The sequence below is a fragment of the Podarcis vaucheri genome, assembly GCF_965113315.1.
Source record: "Podarcis vaucheri genome assembly, chromosome: 17".
In the NCBI taxonomy this organism is placed as follows: domain Eukaryota; kingdom Metazoa; phylum Chordata; class Lepidosauria; order Squamata; family Lacertidae; genus Podarcis; species Podarcis vaucheri.
Genome location: NC_138755.1, coordinates 9,952,639 through 9,976,168, shown reverse-complemented (window position 1 = coordinate 9,976,168; position 23,530 = coordinate 9,952,639). Strand labels below are relative to the sequence as shown.

Here is a 23,530-nt window from a genome sequence, read left to right as displayed (position 1 = left end):
TGCGAGGAATCCTATTTGGAATAGGAATTTCCCTTAAAAAAGGGAGACGTTGACAGCTATGAAAATAATAATAATTAAAAACAACCATTAGTAGAATTAAAATCATATCCATATAAAAAATCTGTTTAAAGTATACAAATAATTACAATAAAACCAGCAGGGCACCAGCCCTTTCATTAAAAGCAGCCGGTTCCCAAAAAAAGACTGTTGGAACAACAAGAAGAAGAGTTTGGATTTGATATCCCGCCTTTCACTCCCCTTCAGGAGTCTCAAAGCGGCTAACATTCTGCTTTCCCTTCCTCAAGAAGATGGTCATTTGCTGGTGGAAGCACAATAAGGAGGGTGTCAGTCTGGCTTCTCTGGGGAGGGAGGACCGGAGTCTGGGAGCAGCCACCACCAAGAAGGTCCTGTCCTGTGTCCTCACCAAGCATACCTATGAGGGTGGCAGGACTGAGAGAAGGGCCTCTCCTGACGATCTCAGAACCCAGGCAGGCTCATACGAGGGAATCCCGTATCTTATGATTCCAAGCTGGATCTTGGATCAACTTCCCCTTGGCATGCTCTCTTATTCTTCCCTGGCTGCTTCAGCCCAAAATCTCATTTTCTCATCACTACCTGTAGCCACCCATTACAAAAATAAACTTTTACACTCAGCCATTGCCTTAAAATCACCCACCTGCATTCTTCTGGCCCTTACCTGAAAACTCCCCCAAAGCACTCAGAATTTACCATTCAAACTACCATTGTCCCCTGAGAAACCTTTTTCTAAGGCAAGTGGCTCTAGTTACAGTCTGTACTAGTTCCCCCTTCAGATAAATCTAAACTCTTTTGAACTTAGTCTGTTGTTAGTGTGCTGTTTACTGGTGGTGTTTTCCTGAATAAGCTAATTTCCTCTTTGGTGCAGTAACTTTTACTTTTGATTTATCTGTTGTCCTTGTTAACCCTCAGGTGCCAGATTCTGGAATGCGTTCAGATCTCAAGTATGGAAATATTTCTTTTAAAGGGGTTGTTTCAGGGCTGCATGTGAAAACTGAAGGCTTGCCTGTATACTTCTTAACAATACTTTTACCTGTGCTTATGCTTATAAGAAGAAGAAGAAGAGTTTGGATTTGATATCCCGCCTTTCACTCCCCTTCAGGAGTCTCAAAGCGGCTAACATTCTCCTTTCCCTTCCTCCCCCACAACAAACACTCTGTGAGGTGAGTGGGGCTGAGAGACTTCATAGAAGTGTGACTGGCCCAAGGTCACCCAGCAGCTGCATGTGGAGGAGCGGAGACACGAACCCGGTTTCCCAGATTGCAAGACTACCGCTCTTAACCACTACACCACACTGGCTCTCATAAATATGTTGTAAGTCCCTTGGAGACCGTTTTTGTTTAAGAAGCAACTAGCAAGTCTTCTTCTTCATCATCATCTGAAGACCCTTCTCTGGGAGGCACTTTCAGGAGATGTTTGGAGGATGACGAGTGAACAAACCTCTTTAGCAGCAGCCTTCCCCCTGCTCCATCTGTGGAACGCTTTCCCCAGAGAGGATTGCCTGGTGCCAACATTTTCATCTTTTCAACTCCAGGCAAAGACATTCTCATTCTCCCAGATATCCTGCGTTGATATTGTCTTTTTCTGATAGTACTTGATTGTTTCTGGGTGCAGAAGGCTTTTCCTATTTTGTCACTCAAGTCTGTGTTCACATCACATTTACTTTGCTTCTGCTGTGATTTTACTCTACATCCCATAATTTAGAAGCACATTTAGCACATATGGCCAACCTAGTTGAATGGGATCCAGCAGGGCTCATCTTATATTCAGATGTGAAGCTGGTTTGGGGGTTATTTGATGGTTGTTGTTGTTTGCAGGTGGTGTTGAAGAAAGGGGTTATTTTGCTCCACGATCCATAATTTAGGAGGTATGGATGGCATTTTTAACCACTACATGATATGTAATAGGACAAATTTTAAAAATCTGCATCAGAGGTTATTGGGGGGCACTTGGAAATGGGGTGTTCTACCCTGCAAAGCAATAGTTAGGGTTTTTGGCCTCCTGGGGGGATTTTTTACTGTCACATCTTGCAGCCATTTTGGAAAGTGTCCCACACGCTCCATCTGGGCTCCCGGAAGACTTGCAAACTTTCACATGCATATGGCACCCACTAGCAGAGACTTCCGGGTTGGCGCCATCGCCGAATGGCGGACTCCCTCCGAGCTCCGGAGGGAGTCTGCTCGGCAGGGGCTGGGTCCTACCGCGCCGGCGACGCGGGGACCCTTAGAAACCACGGGAACGGATCCCGTGGACATGGTGACTCGGCTGGCACCGTTATCGCTCTCCCGGCTTGTGAAAGAGCCTTTTTAAAGGCTACGGATCGGGCGCCGGGGAGTAGCGTGGTGCTTTGAGTCCTCCGCTTCCCCTGCCGGGCGCAGCCGCATGCCATTCGGCGGAGAGCGCTGGCTTCTTCCAAAGGAAATTCGGACAATTGATCAACAACCCGTGAGTAATTGGGCAACCGGGTTTAAAAGGAGGAAAAAAGAAAATTTTTCCCGGATTTGGCACGAGCGGGAGGGGATCCAAAAAAGGAAGTCAGTCCCCTCCCTGATTGTAAACATGCTAAAACAAGGACTGAGAAACCAAGATCTATTCAGAAGCTTATTGATGATAAAAATTACCAATTCCACGATGTGAATTATAAGAACTGTGCTGGAGGAGAGGAGTCGAGGGTGAGGAAAAAGCAACCCCCCCCCCCGGGAACCGGGGCGATTCGGACAGCCTGGCGAAGAGAGATGGAGATTTTGACAGCTGTCAAAGGAGCTGTCAAAACTGGAAATTATAAAGAGGACTTTGCTACAAGTTCTTTGCTGGTTAATTTTGTTACAATTTGATATAAATATGGATATAAACAGTTGGGAAAAAGAAACAACAAACTGACTTTTGGATTAGAGGATACAAAGTTATTGTAATCCCTCTAGAGGGGACTCGGGACATTACAAGTGTCGTATGTGGAAAACTACTCTGGGATGTGCAAAGGTCTTATCTCCTGGGAAAGCTGCAGAACTGAAATATTATTTTGTCTACAGAGGTGACTATAACACAATAGAATCTTCTATTGAAGCAAGAAAGGAACTGGACGTAAGTCTGTGTCCCTGAATAACAAACCTCTGTAGAGACGTTAAATTTTGGAACAAGAATGTTTTGACAGCTGAACAAGACAGAAACCTGAGAAACCAAGAAATAAAAGAGCAGATGACTGAATACGACACGGAAAGAATAATGGGAGGAGCAACAAAAGATTAAAGAAAATTAAAGGCCTCTATTAGATTGGATTTTCGAAGTTAAACATCATTAAGACAACCAAATCCGAAGAAAACAGCATGATGGACTGAGATAAATTTGGCTGTGGACTTAAGATCTCCAGGCCGACAACATACAGACAAATGGACATGGGGAATCAAAACCGGGGAAGGGAGGGGGAACATTAGAATCCAAAGGCTTTGTAACCAACTTTTTGAATTTCTCTATACTTTCTATCTTATATTCTTTATAACTTTGATATTTTACGTTTCTGTTTTTTCTTTTTTTTAGAAAGGAGGAACTCGTGGAAGGAATGAGAGCGGATCTTGGGGAAAATTTTGTTCTATTATAAGACGAGGAGTGATGCTAAGATGGTGTAAATTTAAATTGGTTTATGAGTATAATATATTAGGTTTAATTGGGGATGAGAACTTGTGGAACCAACTTAGATAAAGGGGAATACAATCGGGAGGGGAAGGAGGAAGTCCCAGAAAGAAGGTTATGAAAAGAAGGGTCTAAATTAGTTTCTCTTTTTCTTTCTTTCCTTTATCTTTCTTATTTTCCTATTCTGTTATTATTGGAAATTTTAATAAATATGATTATAAAAAAAAAAAAACATATGGCACCCACTAGCAATTTATAGCTGGTAACTTCAAGTAAAATACTTGGGCCACATGGTTCTAATCTCCTACACCTGAGGGGTTCCTGGTTTTTATCACACACACTTTGCCTCTGTGCTATACCAGTGTTGTAAACAAAATCTGCCCTTACAGTGGTACCTCAGGTTGCATATGCTTCAGGTTACATACGCTTCAGGTTAAAGACTCCGCTAATCCAGAAATAGTGCTTCAGGTTAAGAACTTTGCTTCAGGATGAGAACAGAAATCGTGCAGTGGTGGTGCGGCGGCAGCAGGAGGCCCCATTAGCTAAAGTGGTACTTCATGTTAAGAACAGTTTCAGGTTAAGAACGGACCTCCGGAACAAATTAAGTACTTAACCCGAGGTACCACTGTATTCCCTTATGGGGAACACAAGAGCCCTTATAGATTCCTTTGTAGGTTTTCCATCGGTAGGAGGAAATAACAGAGGCCAACCAGAGAATATTGAGAAGCAAAGCAGCTAGTAAGCCTGATCTTTATTGATCTGTTGCAACAGGGTGCTCCTCCCACATGCAAGAGAGAGGAGGAGGACCCAGAACAAAGGTGTGCCCACCCTTATATAGACTTTTGGAATTGCCCACCCTCCAACTCCAGACCACCCCCAGAAACATCATACATACATCACAGAAGGGGTGTAGCCCAGGACCACGTCCCCCAACGCATCATACATAAATCACAGGGGGAGGTCTAAAACAGAATCCTGAGTGTGTTGTTTATCTCCTGTCTAGCAGGTTACCTGCTTGCATTATCTGTGTCAGGGAACTGACATCAGAGGCAAGAGGAGAGGTAAGGCTCCTCAATAATGCAGGGGAGGGAACCAGCAAGGAGAGAGAGAGACCTTCCGCTGGGGAAGGAAATCCAGGGGACACCAGGAAGAAAGGGGAGGCTGAGAGTACTGCGGAGGGAAGGCTCCAAGACTCTTCCAGTGAGATCAGCGGAGAGAGCACAGGACCTCCGCTTGGCACGCCCACGCTGCGCAGAAAGCTTCCGCGCAGAGAATCTAGGCGGAGACTTGGAGTCAAGGAACTTTTATGTTGGAAGAAGTTTAGGAAAGCCCACTTACGGATTCTGCCAGTGACTGAGACAGTCGCGTTGTAAGGGCTGTCAAACCAGGGAAAGGTTTAGCTCAGGGGTCTGCAACCTTTAAGACAAAAAGAGCCACTTGGACCCGTTTCCGAAAAAACAACAACAACTGGGAGCCGCAAAAACATTGCAACATTTAAAACAAATATAACACTGCATATATTGTTTCTTGCCTTAATGCTATATATACAGGATTGTGCAGTCAGCTGTCAATCCTAAGAAAAAAGGACAAATTAATAGCTAATTAAAATATTTAATTTACAACCAGGTAACCAGGTTAATGGGACTTTTGCTCCTGAACCTCAGTGCTCAGTGTCTGCACATCAGGGCTGTAAGACGTCACCTTCATTTTCACACAGGCTTGCAAGCTGTCATCTGTGAGGCGTGATCGGTGTTTGTTTTTAATATAGTTCATGTTGGAGAAGACCTGCTCACATACATATGTGGAAGAGACCACAAGGGCCATCGAGTCCAACCCCCTGCCAAGCAGGAAACACCATCAGAGCACTCCTGAGATATGGTTGTCAAGCCTCTGCTTAAAGACCTCCAAAGAAGAAGACTCCACCACACTCCTTGGCAGCAATTCACCAAACTTTCACCAAACTTACCCCTGCTTAAGTTTAAAAAGGGGCTTCAAGCAACTAAAAAGGGGCTTCAGGCAACTAACTCCACATGGAATTCCACGCGACCGCGACTGCATAATCAATGCCACAAAATGCCAAAGAAAATTAACCAGGGCCCCAGTGAACCATAAATCATAATCAGTGCCTGATGTAAATAATAATTAATAATGAGGGCCCAATGTCATCCTCGTCATTATAAAAATAATCCCTCTCTTCGCGCCGCCCAGCCTCCCAAGAAAAAAACCCCACTTCAAACGGTCACAAAGCACAAATTCCACGCGACCGCGACTTGCTATGCTCAATAATCAATGCCCCAAAATGCCATAGAAAATTAATCAGGGCCCCAGTGTACCATAAATCATAATCAGTGCCTGATGTAAATAATAATTAATAATGAGGCATTCGTCATTATAAAAATACCTTTTTTGACACTTTTTATTATTTCTTTGTTTGCCCCCTCAGAATTACTCCTCCTCATAGAAATAAACATTAAATTAACAAGTTACCTTTTTTTGAGTGTGTGTTCTTCACTCCCCTTCAAAACAGTGACCAGTGTATATGCCCCCTTTCAATGCAGCCTGCTTACAAAGGCGGGACGACAAAGACCAGCAATAAGCTGTTGCATAACGTTCTCCAAGGAAAGTGTTAGCTATTCACCAAACTTTCACCTGCTTAAGTTTAAAAAGGGGCTTCAGGCAACTAACTCCCACGTGGAATTGCCTATAGTAAGATGGCGGCCGCCTCAGAAGACCACATGGGCAGATAAGATGGCTGCTGGGACGATCCGGTTACCCAGCAACAGCACAGCTGATTCCGACGCTTTTGAAAGCAGCCGGCAAAGCAAGAGTTGGAGCGCCGAAGGCACCTCACCCCCACAAGGAGAATGCTGCGCATGTGACCAAATAGCGAGGACTTACTTTGCTAGAGACAAGCCCCGACGCTACCACAAGCCTCCCTCTCTTCGCGCCGCCCAGCCTCCCAAGAAAAAAAACCCACCTCAAACAGTCACAAAGCACAAATTCCACGCAACCGTGACTTGATCCGCCCACAACCTGATCCGCCAGGCGCGCCGAGTCCTCCCCAGGAAAGGTAAAATGGGGCGATGAGCTTGCGTAGCGCGCTGGGCTCCCAGCAGCGAATTGACTTGGATAGGCAGCAAGCAATCCAAACGGAGAGGTTTTCGGCGCGATCAAGGCGCCCCCAGTAGATAAGGGAGTGATCCAATCATAAGCGGCTTTTTGCGTGTTTCCGCCCAGAAAATGCGCCTCCTCCCCTTGCCTCCTCCCCTCGCCTCCGCCCCGGAGCCGCAGCAAAGGCTTTAAAGAGCCGCATGCGGCTCTGGAGCCGCAGGTTGCCGACCCCCGGTTTAGCTATACAACCAGCTTGGAGCAGTTTGCAGTTTATGCACAAGCAACCCCAATTCCCATTACAATCTGGGTTTTGGCCACTCTTTTGTTATTATAACTACTTAATTCCTGACTCCAGGTCACAGGCTCACCCTATTCACACCTTAAATGTACCCTTAAGGCAGGATTGGTGAGCACAGAGACAATGGGGAGGTTTTTTCAGTTTTATTCCCTCCTTGCAGAGAAAGATTTGGTCAGTTTGGGAGAGTCAAAATGGTTTCAGGACTGTCTTCCTGAGCTGCTTCAGACATGTGGTTTATATATTTATGTACGTGTTTGCTTGGTACATTTATGAACATTTATTATATATATAAGACCTTAAAATTCTTATTACACCAGCCACTGTCTTGTTTGTTTCCAGTTGCCATCCCAAAGACTCACACCGCTTACAAGTTTTTGAGGAAGGCTCGCAGCACTGCTGGGAAAACTAAAATGGGAACTATACTGGCCCCACACTTATATCCTTATTGTGTCATCTTTCATATGCAAGCTTAAAACAAATTTCCCAATGACACAGTAACTTGAGACAGGGAATGAAGAACTTTATGACTCAACGTTTGCACTTCTCTAGTGAAGAGAAGCCAGCTCCAGAGAGATAACATCTTACTTCTTCCTTTTGGTATCTCTTGAGAGTAGCCAGAAACTGAAAAACAAGTTTACAAGTGCTGCAGAATTGAAGTCATAGAACCAATGTGCTGTAGTTGTTAAGAGTATCAGACGAGGACTGAAGAGTCCCAGATTCAAGCTGACCGGGTGACCCTTGGTCTCTCTGGGTCAATTCTACAGGGTTGTTGTGGGGAGGAGAGAAATGGAGCTCTTTGAATGAAGAGACGGGATAAAAATGCTGTAAATAAATATTAGGTCAGGCAGAATAGAAAGCCATGGTGTTATGTCCTCTCCTAAAAGCCTCTCCTAAAAGTCGGGACGCGGGTGGCGCTGTGAGTAAAAGCCTCAGCGCCTAGGGCTTGCCGATCGAAAGGTCGGCGGTTCGAATCCCCGCGGCGGGGTGCGCTCCCGCTGCTCGGTCCCAGCGCCTGCCAGCCTAGCAGTTCGAAAGCACCCTCGGGTGCAAGTAGATAAATAGGTACCGCTTACCAGCGGGAAGGTAAACGGCGTTCCGTGTGCTGCGCTGGCTCGCCAGATGCAGCTTTGTCACGCTGGCCACGTGACCTGGAAGTGTCTCCGGACAGCGCTGGCCCCCGGCCTATAGATGTGAGATGGGCGCACAAACCCCAGAGTCTGTCAAGACTGGCCCGTTCGGGCAGGGGTACCTTTACCTTTAAAAGCCGGCAGTTGTCACCCAACTGTCACACACCCTGTTCAAGACCTGGTGTTTCCAAGTACGGGTGGGAATGTCCCCCGTCTGATACCCTGGAGAGTCGCTGTCAAGTGGTGTAGACATGGAGCAATGGTCTGACTCAGTATAAAGCAGCTTCATGTGTTCCTGCACATCTTCAGCTCTTCAGATTTAATGGTCAATAACTTGCAACTCTAAAGGGGCAATACTTATTGCCTCTTGGGACAAGCTTAGAGGGACGCGGGTGGCGCTGTGGTCTAAACCAGTGTTTCCCAACCACTGTTCCGCGGCACACTAGTGTGCCGCGAGATGTTGCCTGGTGTGCCGTGGGAAAAATTAAAAAATTCGAAAGATTTTTTTTTAAAAAAGTCAAATTTTCGATTGGGGCGCCGTCCCCGGAGGGAGTCGGGCGAGTCGGGCGGCGAGATGCGGAGCGGCGGCGGCGAGGAGAGGCCGCCCAGCGCGGGGCTCTCACCGTCTGCCTGTCTGGCTGGCTGCGAGCTCGGCGGGCAGCGCCTCCGTCTGCAGCGCCCGCCTCGCGGCTCTCATTCCCTGCCCCTGCCAAAGCTCACCCAGCCAAGCCGCGCTCTCCTTCCTGCCTCGCTTTGCTGCCTCCTCCCCCCCACCCCCAAAGCTTGGAGGTTCCCCGGCGCCGGCCCACAGGTTTGACCCCCTTCTCACACCTGTTTGCGCTCCTTGCACGGAAAGGGGCGGATGGGGAGGAACGGGGCTCGCCGCTGCCTCCGCTCGCCCTCCCCCCCCTTCGTGCGTCCCTCCCGGCGTGACGCTGCGCGCTGACATCACGGGGCTGTAACGTGGTGTGCCTCGAGATTTTTTTCATGAAACAAGTGTGCCTTTGCCCAAAAAAGGTTGGGAAACACTGGTCTAAACCACTGAGCCTAGGGCTTGCTGATCAGAAGGTCGGCAGTTCAAATCCCCGCGACGGGGTGAGCTCCTGTTGTTCGGTTCCAGCTCCTGCCAACCTAGCAGTTCGAAAGCATGCCAAAAAGTGCAAGTAGATAAGTAGGTACCGCTCCGGCGGGAAGGTAAACGGCGTTTCCGTGTGCTGCTCTGGTTTGCCAGAAGCAGCTTATTCATGCTGGCCACATGATCCAGAAGCTGTCTGTGGACAAATGCCGGCTCTCTCAGCCAATAAAGTGAGATGAGTGCCGCAACCCCAGAGTTGTCCACGGCTGGACTTAACGGTCAGTGGTCCCTTTACCTTTACTTAGGACATACTTGCTTCAGAAGAAATGCAACCACCTTTTAGCAGATGAGCAGCTGACCTTGTGGAACAGCCTTTGCAATGCAGATACGACGTTTGGGCCAGTGTGGCTGGGGGCAATCTCACCATTAGCTTATGGAGGCACCAGGATCTGTTTGGATTCTTTTAAGTTCTCCCCTGCCCTCACCTATCTTTATAAACTGCAAAATTCATCACTCCCTCTTCTTCAATGACAGCTATGTGCTTAATCTCTCTGACTCTTTTCGAACCTGAAAAACATCAGTCATTGTGTTGTAGTGGTTAAGAGCGGTAGACTCGTATTCTGGTGAACCGGGTTCGCGTCTCCGCTCCTCCACATGCAGCTGCTGGGTGACCTTGGGCTAGTCACACTTCTTTGAAGTCTCTCAGCCCCACTCACCTCACAGAGTGTTTGTTGTGGGGGAGGAAGGGAAAGGAGAATGTTAGCTGCTTTGAGACTCCTTCGGGACATCAAATCCAAACTCTTCTTCTTCTTCTTAAAGATTGACAGTTTAATTGTGTTTATGTCACACATACGTAATATTAATATTTTAAGGTGCCACAGAACGGGGGGGGGGGTTGCTGTAGCAAAATAACGTGTCTCCCCCTTTTGGAATTTGTTTATGTTAATTTGTGAATTAGGTCCTGTGTCTAACAAGCCTGGTTCTGTCTGGAATGTCTTGATAAATATGAAAGCTGAATGTTCATGAATGGAGAAAAATATATCCTCCTCATGAAGAAGAAGAAATGAAGCTGTTAGCCTAGTGTGTGCCAGAAATGAAAACCTTCAGGTTTTTTAAGTCTGTTTAAACTCAATATTTAAAAGGCCAAATTACGACCTGTTCATTCCCCCACCTGCACTGCAGCCATTGTCTCTTGGCAACAGTATTCGGCTTAAATGTAAAAGAACAGTTTTCCTTTTGGTTTATGTCCTTGGAAACAGAAAGGGTAGACATGGTTTGTATAAAAGCAGAGATAAAGGAATGAGGGGGAAAGGCCTAACTCCCTGTTGTGAGGGAAAATGTCTGCCACCCGTTGACGTTTCCCTGGTTATGTCTAATAAAAGAAATGTGATGATGTGGCACCACATTTCTTTTATTATATGTTAGCAGTGAAATATTAGGTCATGGTACCTCACCCCATGAAGGGACGCAGGTGGCGCTGTGGGTTAAAACACAGAGCCTAGGACAAGCCGATCAGAAGGTCGGCGGTTCAAATCCCTGTGACAGGGTGAGCTCCCGTTGCTCGGTCCCTGCTCCTGCCAACCTAGCAGTTTGAAAGCACGTCAAAGTGCAAGTAGATAAATAGGTACCACTCTGGCGGGAAGGTAATCAGTGTTTCCGTGCGCTGCTCTGGTTCGCCAGAAGCGGCTTAGTCATGCTGGCCACATGACCCGGAAGCTGTACGCCGGCTCCCTCGGCCAATAAAGAGAGATGAGTGCCGCAACCCCAGAGTTGGTCACGACTGGACCTAATGGTCAGGGGTCCCTTTACCTTTACCTCACCCCATGCATGTTTTGTATTCCATTCACATACTCTATTCATCTTGTATATACTACCATATTTTAAAACTGAAATAACCTTCCCTTGCTACTGCTGCCCTCCAAAGCATCTGCTGCCTGAGGCTGTTGCCTCACTTTGCCTAATGGGAGGACTGGCCCTGAGAGTCCTGGTTTCTCTGTGAAAGGATACTGGGGGGGGGATCTGTTTTCCAGTAGATATGGAATTAACACCTCTGAGCTTTTTTAAAAAACAACTTAGGCACGCAAACTGTTCTTCACAAAGGCCCTACTGAAATTCAGTTTGGTGGGGGGGAAGCCAAAAGTATTAAAAGTAATTTATTGAAAAGCTAGTCAGAAGAAAACTTTAGAAGATTCTATGTTTTCTTCAACCAAACCTAAGGAGCCGATATACAGAATAAAACTGGATCCTGGTTACACAGAATCATTGATCTTGCAGATAAACATCTTGGCAAGTGAATGGCTTTAAAATGCATAACAGCAACTAACGTCTGGAGCAGAATCAAATACAAAACAGAAGAAAAATCCAGAAAGGAAGAGACCTATTTATCCAATAGCAGCTGTTTAGAAGGCAGACGGAGCTCTTCTTCCTTTGGCACACAGCAAAACTTGCATTCTTCATTTGAAGAGTGTTCACCAGGATAGGATGAACGACTGAATCATGAAGTCCACTGTCTTGAAAGGACATGGGGCTGGGCAATAAAATCACTAAAGTGAGGACCTTAAGTCTGGGTGTTCTGCATACCCCCACTTTCCTAATCGCCACCATCTCCCGATCCACAGGAGCTGTTTGTCAACAGGAGGAAAACTCCTGCTGCAAAGCCTCACCTGTGTGGTACAGAATTTCTACATAAGAGGTGCATAGAGGAGGATCATGTACTTGAAAAGTTAAAGGGGAAAGATCCAAATGTCATCTGCATCCAAACACTTCCCGGCTTCACTGGGTGCTACTCAGACAGAGCAAAGTTATTTTTCAGCCCCAACCCTAAACAGCTAGCTGAGTCCCACTGTTTACACCTGAAACAGATGAGCCAGCAGATAGTTTCAGAATGGTGATCTTAAGTAGGCAAAAGTTCATTCTTCTTTGAGATAATTCTGAAAGTTCATGGCAGCTACAGACACCATGCTGCAGGAGTAGGCTATATAGTAAGTGAGGGAACAGTCCCTGCTTCTTCTTCTTCTTCTTTTGTACTAGGAGAGGAATGAATTAGGACTACTCAGTGTTGTCTGGTTCTTCTACCTCTCATGTGTTTGTCCGATAGGCAACTTGTAAGGACTCTGGGGGTGGTTAAGTGGCAATTCTACATTCTTCCTTTCTCATTTTGCCCCCCAGAAGCAGCAATGGGCATAACAAGACTGCAGTTGAAACAATGGCCAGGAGCAAGGGTATGGATTTCATTTAAGCTGAGCAGATCTCTGACCCTTGCCCGCTATGGCTTGTTCCTCCATTCTTGCAAATTTTGAAATGCCGAAAATTTAACACCTATGACGTTTACCTAACGCCTATGACAAAGGCTCATAGTAGCCACCAGCCAGGTGGCAATTAAGCTGGACCAGTGATGACTCAGGATCTGGTATGTTATCAATATCTGGGCAGGAGCCACATACGAGGATTCAGAAGCAGCATTCAGAAAGGAATGCTTTGGATGCAGAAGAGATGAGGTTCTACTGGGAGGAAGGTGGAACTACATAACCATGACTGGTTTCGTACAGGCGGGTCTTTTGAGGTGTGCAGAAGAGTAGGAGTGCCTCACAAACAGGAGATGTTAGAGCTCTCTTGATGGCTACACTCCCCACAAATGGCAGTTCTCAGCCCTAGGAGGAAGGTGTGCTGTGTTTGTGTGTGTCAGAGAGGCCAACTGTGCCCCTACAAGGCCAATGCTGACTGTTGTCTCATCTTCAGAAGCGTCTCCGCCTGGGCAGCGAGGTCTTGTAGAGAGACTTGCCTTTGCCCTCAATGTAGGTAATGCTCATCTCTTTGGCATTAATCTCAATGTAGGCAAAGCCCCCTTGAGAAGAGGCGTGGCCATAGAAGAAGCGCAGGTATCCAGCAGGGACCTCGTGAAGGTGATGCTTGGAGTCATCCATGAAGTTCCCCGCTCCACTTAGCACGTAGCCCAAGCCAGTTTTGTCCTGGAGGTACTGTTGGAGAAAGGGAGGAACAGGCTCAAACCAGTATCACCGTCGCATAACTTTTGGGTGTCTCAAACCATCATGTTGTTGCCTAGCTATCCCCCCGCCCATTACAGTGGTACCTTGGTTTTCAAAAGACTTAGTTGTCGAAGAAATCGGCTCCCATTTGCGAACGTTTTTCAGAAGCCGAACATCCGACGTGGTTTCTGCTTGAGTGCAGCTAATCGGAAGTCGTGCCTTGGTCTTTGAACGGTTTCAGGAGTCCAATGGACTCCCAGAACGGATTAAGTTCAAGAACCAAGGTACCACTGTATATGTGACAGACTTTTATTTAAGAGACAGGGGTACAACTTCCAGCCCATGGAATGATTGTGAGAAGCTCAGTATTGCTGAAGCTCAGTGTTGCTCCAAGAAGGAAAGGCAGTGGGGTGCAATAGTTGTAATGATCTTGTATGATTTATGTAGTACAGTGGTACCTCGGGTTACATACGCTTCAGGTGACAGACTCCGCTAACCCAGAAATAGTGCTTCAGGTTAAGAACTTTGCTTCAGGATGAGAACAGAAATCGTGCTTCGGCGGTGCAGCAGCAGCAGGAGGCCCCATTAGCTAAAGTGGTGCTTCAGGTTAAGAACAGTTTCAGGTTAAGAATGGACCTCCGGAACGAATTAAGTACTTAACCCGAGGTACCACTGTACTTGTGATGTTCTATTATGCTCTACAGTCATACCTCGGGTTGAAGTTGCTTCAGGTTGAGTGCTTTCAGGCTGCACTCCACGGTGACCCAGAAGTAATGGAACGCGTTACTTCCGGGTTTTGCTGCTTGCACATGCGCAGACGGTAAAAATGACATCATGTGCATGTGTGGAAGCGGCGAATTGCAACCTGTGCACACGCAGACATGCATTGCATTTTCTTCAGGATACGAATGGGGCTCTGGGACGGATCCCGTTCGTATCCAGAGGTACCACTGTAATTTGTTATTGTTATTTATTGTTTGTAAGCTGCTTTGGGATTCATTTGAATGAAAAGCAGCATAAGATTTCAATCAATCAATCAATCAACAATAATGATGACAAAGTATGTTCAAGATAGGCTGCCAGATAGGAAGAGACAGGGCTGTAGGGGCACATTTTTATGTTTAGTGCTCAAGTTCTACACAGACCATCAAATGGCACAGTTCCTCTCCAGAGGGACTTGCTACCTGTGCCAGACATACCAAGTTGGGAGAAGGAAAGGAATGGAAAAGACGAGAGAGGTTGAGGAAAGGGTACGTCAGGTGGCAGCAGGAGATGCGCACGTGGCGCAAGGGTCAGTGGTCAAAGGGAAGTGCTGGTGAAGAGACACAAGACATGGGACGGGAAGTTAGTGAAGGAACCCACCTGCTTCCCCACTTCTCGCAGCTCTCCCAGTGTGCAATGAAAAGCAAAAAGCAGGTGTTGGGATAGCATTATGAAGAAGAAACTGGAGGAAGGGGGAAAGAGGCCGTAAACCAGGAGCAACACCCCAACAGTCACAGGTCATGAAGTAAGAACTTCCTTCTCACACTTTTCAATAGCACTCATGCTCATTTAGCGTATATTTTCTCACTCATTCCTGCAGCAAGATCATTATTCTTCCCCTCTTTTACAGGTGGGAAACAGAGCTGGACCATAAAGAAGGCTGATCACCGAAGAATTGATGCTTTGGAACTATGGTGCTGGAGGAGACTCTTGAGAGTCCCATGGACTGCAAGAAGATCAAACCTCTCCATTCTGAAGGAAATCAGCCCTGAGTGCTCACTGGAAGGACAGATCCTGAAGCTGAGCCTCCAATACTTTGGCCACCTCATGAGAAGAGAAGACTCCCTGGAAAAGACCCTGACGTTGGGAAAGATGGAGGGCACAAGGAGAAGGGGATGACAGAGGACGAGATGGTTGGATAGTGTTCTCAAAGCTATGAGAATAAGTTGACCACACTGTGGGAGGCAATGGAAGACAGGAGTGCCTGGTGTGCTCTGGTCCATGGGGTCACGAAGAGTCGGACACGACTAAACAACAACAACAACAAAGGAAGCCCAAGACCCAGGCCCAAATCTACCACTTTCTACCACAAGGGGCATCGTCTTTATAGGAAGTGTGCAAGAGCAAAGTTCTAAGCAAAGATGATGGGGCTCTCTCTTCCTTGTCTCACCTGCAGGTTGTGATCATGGCCGCACAAGTAGGCTGTGGCCTTGTATTTCAGCAGCAGCGGCTGCAGGTGCTTCACCAAGCATGTGGTTGGGCCGTGCTTCCCCACCGACCACACTGGGTAGTGCCCAGCCACCAACAAGTAGTCATCCTGAGAGTTGGCCAGCTGTTTGCGGAGCCAGGACATCTGGGAGCGGGCCGCGCCCAGTTCCCGTGGGTGCAGGGGCTGCTCATTTTGGAAGTCATCCGAATTGCCGCAGATAGTCACCGTGTCGATCATGACAATGGAAACGGTGGCGTTGGTGCCGGGCACCTTGAACCTCAGCCTGTAGTAGTTTTTGGGGAAGTGCCTGGTGGCAAAAAGAGCAGGAGGCAAAACAATTAGAAACGAAGAAGGAAAAGAAGGAGAAGAAGGAGAAGGAGAAGGAGAAGAAGAAGAAGAAGGTGCTTCTATATCGCAAGGCCTTTGGTGGGATGCTTCCACAGCCACAAAAGCTCTGTGGATATTCGGCCACGCAAGGGCTGGCCGAACCAGACATCAAAACAGAAGGGGGATTACTTTGAGCCAGGACTTGTACCTGCAGATCTGCAAGGATCACCTCACAGCTCCAAGGAGAAGCATCACCTTTTCAGGCACTCTGGGCCAAACTACCGTATTTTTCACTCCATAAGGCACACCTGACCATAAGGCACACCTACTTTTTTTGGGGGGGGAATTCAACAACAAAAATATGCGGCTCTTGGGGGCTTTTGCGGGAGGTGGGGGAAGTGAGAGAGCCTCGCTCTGTCCCTTCCCCCACCTCCCACAAAAGCCAGGGATAGCCGCGCGAAGCCTCCCCAGGGCAGCGGGATGAAGGCTCCCTGCGGAGGCTTCGCGGGCTACCCCAGAGCTGCTCAGGAGCTTGTCAGGGCTGGCAGGGGAAGCCCGGGTCCCCCCCCCACAGCCCCAGGGACCACACATTCGCTCCATAAGATGCACAGACATTTCCCCTTAGATTTTAAGAGGGGGGAAAGTGCGTCTTATGGAGCTGCGATCTGGGAGGTCTATGAAGTGTCTCCTGGTCGGCTTTTTAAAAATTATGCAACGTAGCTGGCAGGGCTCCAAATTTCATTGGAATAGAGGCAGGAGAAGAAATAACTAACTCCCTCCCCGGCTGTTTGTGCATTAAATATCCTCAAACTGTTTTTCTCCTCTGAGAGGAAGAGATATGTGGGCCTAGGTATCTTTTCCCCCCGTGGGTATGAAAGCAGCTGTCTGGTGTGTGGGTGTGAATTTTATTTGGGGGGGGGACACCATCGGGAAACGTTTAAGCACTTCCCTTTCTCAGCTCTTCTGTATATCACTGGAGAATAATCTACAAATTCAATGCCTCAGTTGCTCTGATGAGAACACAATATACAATTGAGCTAAGTTGTGTGACCTGCTTTTTAAAGGACTATGCAGTCAACTAACAGAGCAATTGTACACTTGTCTACTCCAGAATAAGTCCCGTTCAGTACTGAGGCCCCAAAGGCCTGTGACCTTGCCCTTTGAATGCATTTTATAGAAACATTGGCTCTGAAATGATAGAATAATTAAAGTAAGCAATATCACAGAATCCTCTGCAACGTCCAGGTGTTTGAGGCTGAGAGAGATTTTTCCTCAAGGAAAGAGGTTTGATAGCCACTTACATAAAGTTTTTTATTGCTTAATCTGTGGCGCAAATTTTAAATCAATGAAGCTGCGGTGTGAGGGCAGCTTTGCTTGGTTGTTTGTTTTGTTACTATAAGAGAGAAGTAAAAACAAATATTAAAGATGCTTAATAAGAGCTGGTGTACCACAAAGTGTGGTATATTGCATTTAGGGAGAAACTAACTCCAAAACTGAGAGCTTCACATGGCACTTCAAAGACAGACAAAGTTACTTCAACTTGGAGCTCTTTTTCTTTTATTAATTATGTTAAGAGGGCAGACAGCATCCTCCCTCATACTGTATACAAATTTGGAATGCTTAACATCTGTATCTATGTTTTGGTATGGTATTTCCATCTTGTCATGTAAACAGTTGCCCTGACCTTATTATCGTCTTTGCCTTCCATTATACAGTGGTAAAGGTACCCCTGCCCGTACGGGCCAGTCGTGTCCGACTCTAGGGTTGTGCGCCCATCTCACTTAAGAGGCCGGGGGCCAGCGCTGTCCAGAGACACTTCCGGGTCACGTGGCCAGTGTGACGAAGCTGCTCTGGCGAGCCAGCACCAGCGCAGCACACGGAAACGCCGTTTACCTTCTCGCTATAAAGCGGTACCTATTTATCTACTTGCACTTAGGGGTGCTTTCGAACTGCCAGGTGGGCAGGAGCTGGGACCGAAAGACGGGAGCTCACCCCGCCGTGGGGATTCGAACCGCCGACCATGCAATCGGCAAGCCCTAGGCACTGAGGTTTTACCCACAGCGCCACCCGCATCCCTATATTATACAGTGGTACCTCGGGTTAAGTACTTAATTCGTTCTGGAGGTCCGTACTTAACCTGAAACTGTTCTTAACCTGAAGCACCACTTTAGCTAATGGGGCCTCCTGCTGCTGCCACACCGCCAGAGCACAATTTCTGTTCTCATCTTGAAGCAAAATTCTTAACCTGAAGCACTATTTCTGGGTTAGCGGAGTCTGTAACCTGAAGTGTATGTAACCTGAAGCGTATGTAACCCAAGGTACCACTGTAGTAGAGTTTTGGGAAGTGTCATTATGGAGGATGCACTGTGTATCGTCTGCTAACAAAAAAAATATTTTTTTGGAGGGAGGGGAATAGTTATTTGTTCTATTGTTTCTTGATGTAATGCATTCATCAACCTTTACAGTAGCTGTTACTGACTCAAAAACGACAGGTATCAGTAGTAATCAAGGCATTTCTTATTATTTGCCACCTAGATTTTAGTCTTGAAAATAAATAAGAATATACAAAAAAGAGAGCTGGTGTATTCTAGTGGCTAAGGGTGTCATGGTCTGCAAAAGAACAGATCAAATCCTACCTCTCCTGTGAACATATTAGGGGGCCCACGGCGCAGACAAGGACATTCGCCTCTTCCCGCAAAATCTGTCCCCTAACTTTTCCACACCTGGTAACTCTCTGCAGCTTAACTACCAACAAGAACAAATCACAGGCCTCACAGCAGTGGAGTCTTACCAACGTTTGGAGATCTTGCTATAGGCAATCTGTGCAGTGACATTCCCTGAATGGTCGTGATTCCCAGCCAGCACATACCAGGGCAAGTTGCGCAGTGAGGGGGCCTGGAAAACTGACTCAAATGTCTCCTGCAACAGAAAAAGGAGCGCCTTTGTTTATGGATTCCTCCAGACAATCTGTTTATTGCGCATTCATCCGGATTTGCTTGCAGAGAGCTTACGCTGAAGGTTAGACTATGCCTCTTTTCTTTCCTTTGCCTGTACAGAGGTTATGCACCTCCCCATTAATAATTTGCCCACCCCACACTTTTCAGTGCAATCTCCCTGTTGCTTTCCTTAACCACACAAAGTCTTTTTTTTGTAACGCGGATTTGTTGCGTTAAGGCAACAGAAAGCTATAATCCACTCTTTGTAGAAGCCTAAATTTACAGCACGCATCTGAAAAACTCCAATAAAATACTAATATTTTGAATAGTGCCCTTATATATGCGTGCATTCAAGAAAGAGAAGATTTATGGCTTTCAGTTGTTCCTTATCTAACATGTAACCATTTCCACAGCAACATTTCATACTGACACTCTCTAAACATTTTAATAAAAGAAGTAAAAATTAAAATAAAAGTGGTGCCTGAAATTTGCTTTTCCCTCCTCCCCCCCCCCATTTTCTCCTTTTCTGCTGTGTCTTTCAGATTGTAAGCCTAAGGGCAGAAGCAGGGGCTATCTTGATCTTATCAGGCACTCCAGGAGCCTGTTTGCCTGAAGGGCGAGTTCTAAATCATACAATCGCAGAACTGTAGAATTGGAAGGGACCCTGAGGGTCATCCAGACCAACCCCTACAATGCAAGAATCTCAACTAAAGAATCCAAGACAGATGGCCACCCAACCTCTGCTTAATAGTGAGGATTGCTAAGTGTGCTAGTGGTGCCTTGGATACACTTTAAAATAAATTCACGTAGGTAATTCAGGATTTGGGGGGGGGGGAGGTCCACAGCGCCTAGGGCTTGCCGATCAGAAGGTCGGCGGTTTGAATCCCTGCGACGGGATGAACTCCCATTGCTCTGTCCCAGCTCCTGCCAACCTAGCAGTTCGAAAGCACACCAGTGCAAGTAGATAAATAGGTACCGCTCCGGCGGGAAGGTAAACAGTGTTTCCATGCGCTGCTCTGGTTTCGCCAGAAGCGGCTTAGGCATGCTGGCCACATGACCTGGAAAAACTGTCTGTGGACAGACGTTGGCTCCCTCAGCCAGTAAAGCGAGATGAGCGCTGCAACCCCACAGTCGTCCGTGACTGGACCTAATGGTCAGGGGTCCCTTTACCTTTACCTTTGGCACTCAACCCCAGGGCTCCCAACTTGGGACTGTGTAGGCTGTGTGCTGTGTCCAAGTTAACTCAGCAGCACTCTGAGCTTTATCTTATTCCAGCACTCCCTGGAGTCCTGATGGAGTCCCCAGCCTCTCCACACACTCACACACCCCACCTCCTGACCTGAAAGCGCTTGTCGTAGGCGTCCTGCACACCACTGTAGTAGAAGTTGTCTCCGAGGGACAAGATGAAGTCTGCTCCCAGCGAAGCTGCCGTACGTCCCATCTCACTGGCCACGGCTGCCTCGCGGGCTGTGTAGAAAGGAGCGTTGGGCACCCCGCCCCAATCTCCCACAGCGATGAAGCGCAAGGAGGAACGTGCATGAAGGCTCGGCAGGGCAGCCAGGAAGAGCCCCAGAAGGTAGAGGAAATTCATCATCTGAAAGCGAGGAAATGCAATGACAACATGGGATAGAAACAACATTTACCTGGAAAAGGTCAACCACAGATCTGCTTGCATTGCTACTATCTTTTTCTGGAAGCTCCTTCCCCTCGACTCTGAGCACTGCTCTCCTTTCTGGTCTCACTACTAAAGAGCTTTATTCCATGTTTGTTCCAAGCACACACTCCTGAAAAATTGCAGTGTTTATTAAAAACAACCAGAGTCCAATAGGATGTAACATTTCGGCTTCTTCTGTGCTTCTTTTTTGTGTTCTTTGAAATGATACCAAGAACAGCGAAGACCCCCAACAAATTATTTCTAGATATTGTTAATGAGGCATAGAATGCTTCCAGGTGAGGGTTTAATATTACAAATGGGTCACTTGGATATTGCAGATCATGGGACACAGGCAGCAGTTCCCCTTCCCCCAACACTGGATTTTCCATGAATGGGGTAAATAATGATTAAATGGTGGGGGGCAAGATATGGATGGCAATATAATGTGACACTATTGTGTGGGTGCTGTGAAAAACTTGCATGTCTGAGCAACAATAAACAGCCACCTGGAAGCACCCATAGAAAATGGAACTATTTCTCCACCAACCCAAGATTTTTGTCCTGCCAGCTAGCTAATGTGCCTAACCAGCCAATTACCCATTAAAAAAAATCTAATTGATACCTTACCCAGTGTGTTGTTTTTCAACTGATACCATACTCGTGTGTGTGTGTGTGTGTGTTCTTCATATTTACAAACACACATACAAAAACCCAGTGACCTTTTAAATGTCCCTTGTGAAAATGCCTTTCTATTGATACATAGGGCAGAATTCACTTAACAAACCCGTCAGCGAAAGGCCTGCACAAGGACTTATGTTTGTGTAACAGGACTTTCCCACAAAATTGTTTCTGAGGGGTGAATGGAAGTGGGGGGGAGGGAGAGACATTCTGTCTGGCTAGTGGATGTGGTTGTGCAGATAGAACATTAATACAGTATAGCATGTTGAACTCCACCCATATTTATCTAATCACACTTTGCCCTGAAAAAACAACTATTGCTCACTCCAAGATTACATTAGAAAGCTATTGTCATTCATAGTGCATTCCTGTGCATGTCTACCGAGAATTTGTGGACCTGCCTGAGGGACACTCATCCCAATTCCTTTGTTTACAGATTAGACACCATTGGGCATTCACTCTGATACGAGTTTGGGGAGACAGTTGAGGATGTTGGATCAAATCAAGAGTTATCACACTTTCCTTATCCAAAAAATCTGATATTTAGGGGAAGCGGGTGTGGTTCACAAGAGCTTCAAATCCGCTTTAACTGCACAGCCTAAATTTGTCGGGATGTGAATGAATAATAAAGAATATAGAAGTCTGGTAGCGCCCTTACTCTCAGCAACTGTGCACACAAGATTGCAGCCTTAAAACATGGTAGCGCACAGTCATGCTGTGGTACAGAGAGATATACAAAGCAGAAGAGGTTATATACCATTTGCTAATCGCCTGCATACTGGGATTTATTAAAAAGCCGCTACCTTTCTTATTTTGTAGTATTATGTCAACATCAAACCCAGATTTGGTGATTAAAGAGAGTAAAAAAGACAAGTGTTCCTTTTTCGCAGTGCAATTAACAAAAGAACGTAAGAATAACCCGCAAAGGCCAATCTGGTCCAGCGCCCTGATGTCACAAGGAGGTGAAACAACCAGAACTGTACACAGTACAGTGCAACCTCGGTTTGTGAACGTGATCTGTGCGGGAGGCACATTCGCAACCCGCAGCGTTCGCAACCCGCAGGGCCGTGTCTGCACACGCCATGATGCAATTCAGCGCTTCTGTGCATGCGCAAAGCGCGATTTAGTGCTTCTGCACATGTGCAAGCGCCAAAACCCAGAAGTAACCTGTTCCGGTACTTCCAGGTTTGGCATGGTCCATAACCCAAAAACGCACAACCCGCAGTGTTCGCAACCCGAGGTATGATTGTACTCCAAATGTGATCACACCATAGATTTGAATAATGGCATTATGATATTGCCAGTTTTGCTTTCAATTCCTTTCCTAATGATCCCTAGCATGGAATTTGCTCTTTTTTCAGCTGCTGCACCCTGGGTTGACATCTCCTGGATTAGGATTAGGGCTGTAACAATCCCAGTGCTGCTCTGTCTGATTTCCCTTCTGCTGATCTTTAAACATCCCTTATTATTCAGTTTCATAGCTCTAATTCTTTGTTCTTCAGAGACCTCCTTAGTCTAGGTTTGCACTTGGCTTGCCAGAGCTTGTGCTCTCTCTTTGTCATCACCCAAAACACTCACTTCTTAAAGAAAGGCTTGTTGCATTGTACAGAGGTACCTCGGGTTACATACGCTTCAGGTTACATACGCTTCAGGTTACAGACTACGCTAACTCAGAAATAGTGCTTCAGGTTAAGAACTTTGCTTCAGGATGAGAACAGAAATCGTGCTCCGGTGGCGCGGCGGCAGCAGGAGGCCCCATTAGCTACAGTGGTGCTTCAGGTTAAGAACAGTTTCAGGTTAAGAACGGACCTCCGGAACGAATTAAGTACTTAACCCGAGGTACCACTGTATAGCTTTCTTGACTCTTCGATTTAACCACGCTGGCATCCCTTACATTTGCTCTTGTTTGCGCCTTTCCTAATGGGTAGTCTGTGTTGTATTAACATGGGCGTCCAAACGGTGACAAAACGTTGAAACGGATCCATCGATTGCGCTCTTCTCCGGGAGGGGAAAAAAGGAAAAGGAAGGGGGGCGGGGGACAGATCAGGGGCGACCTGTAAGCGAGGTAGGAAAGCGAGTACGTAGAGGAAGCACCAGGAAGAGAAAGACTTTGTAACAAGAGGAACTTACTTGCTGTTTCTGTTAAGATCCGTCCTGTCAAAACTTATGTGCTCGGATCCGATCGTCCTGGGTGTTAACTCAGCACCTCTCTCTCCGGGGAGTCTCTGTCATCTGAAAACAACTGAAGTACCTCCGCTGCAACATGGGACATTTTATCAGTAACTGGAAACGGGAAATTGGGGCGGATGGGGGGGGGAGTTCCCTCCAGCACCAGTCAGGATTGAAGCAGAAAAACTGAGTGAGATGGAGAAACAGATGCTGAAGTGATGACCCACACTAACTTCTCTCTCCCCCCCCCCACAAGCCATGTGACACTTCCTCCTCCGAGCAGACAGAGGTTAAAGATTCTTTAACCTGCCTTCG

At 46.9% G+C, this 23,530-nt stretch overlaps 1 protein-coding gene and 1 long non-coding RNA gene across 2 annotated transcripts in view; one reads left to right on the top strand and one right to left on the bottom strand.

The window, feature by feature from the left end:
• The window catches only part of LOC309522167, a 233,678-nt gene that overhangs the window by 137,078 nt on the left and 73,070 nt on the right, over nucleotides 1-23,530 (top strand). The gene's annotated exons all lie outside the window — the stretch shown is intronic.
• Nucleotides 11,412-23,488, bottom strand: ACP5 (acid phosphatase 5, tartrate resistant). The gene is made up of 5 exons (XM_082205147.1): nucleotides 23,177-23,488; nucleotides 20,054-20,308; nucleotides 18,570-18,697; nucleotides 15,413-15,758; nucleotides 11,412-13,251 (listed from the first exon to the last, which is right to left on the bottom strand). The coding sequence occupies exons 2-5, from the start codon at nucleotides 20,306-20,308 to the stop codon at nucleotides 13,009-13,011; spliced, it is 972 nt and encodes a 323-aa protein (XP_082061273.1). The 5' UTR covers nucleotides 23,177-23,488; the 3' UTR covers nucleotides 11,412-13,008.

Bases quoted from the DNA above. Each gene is read 5' to 3' on its own strand.
- ACP5 (XM_082205147.1), bottom strand. From the start codon at position 20,308: ATGATGAATTTCCTCTACCTTCTGGGGCTCTTCCTGGCTGCCCTGCCG. The intron at 15,759-18,569 runs GTAAGACTCCAC...TTTTGCCACCAG, and splicing joins AGCAAGATCTCCAAACGTTG to GCACTTCCCCAAAAACTACT. The intron at 13,252-15,412 runs GTGAGACAAGGA...TTTCTCCAACAG, and splicing joins GCCATGATCACAACCTGCAG to TACCTCCAGGACAAAACTGG.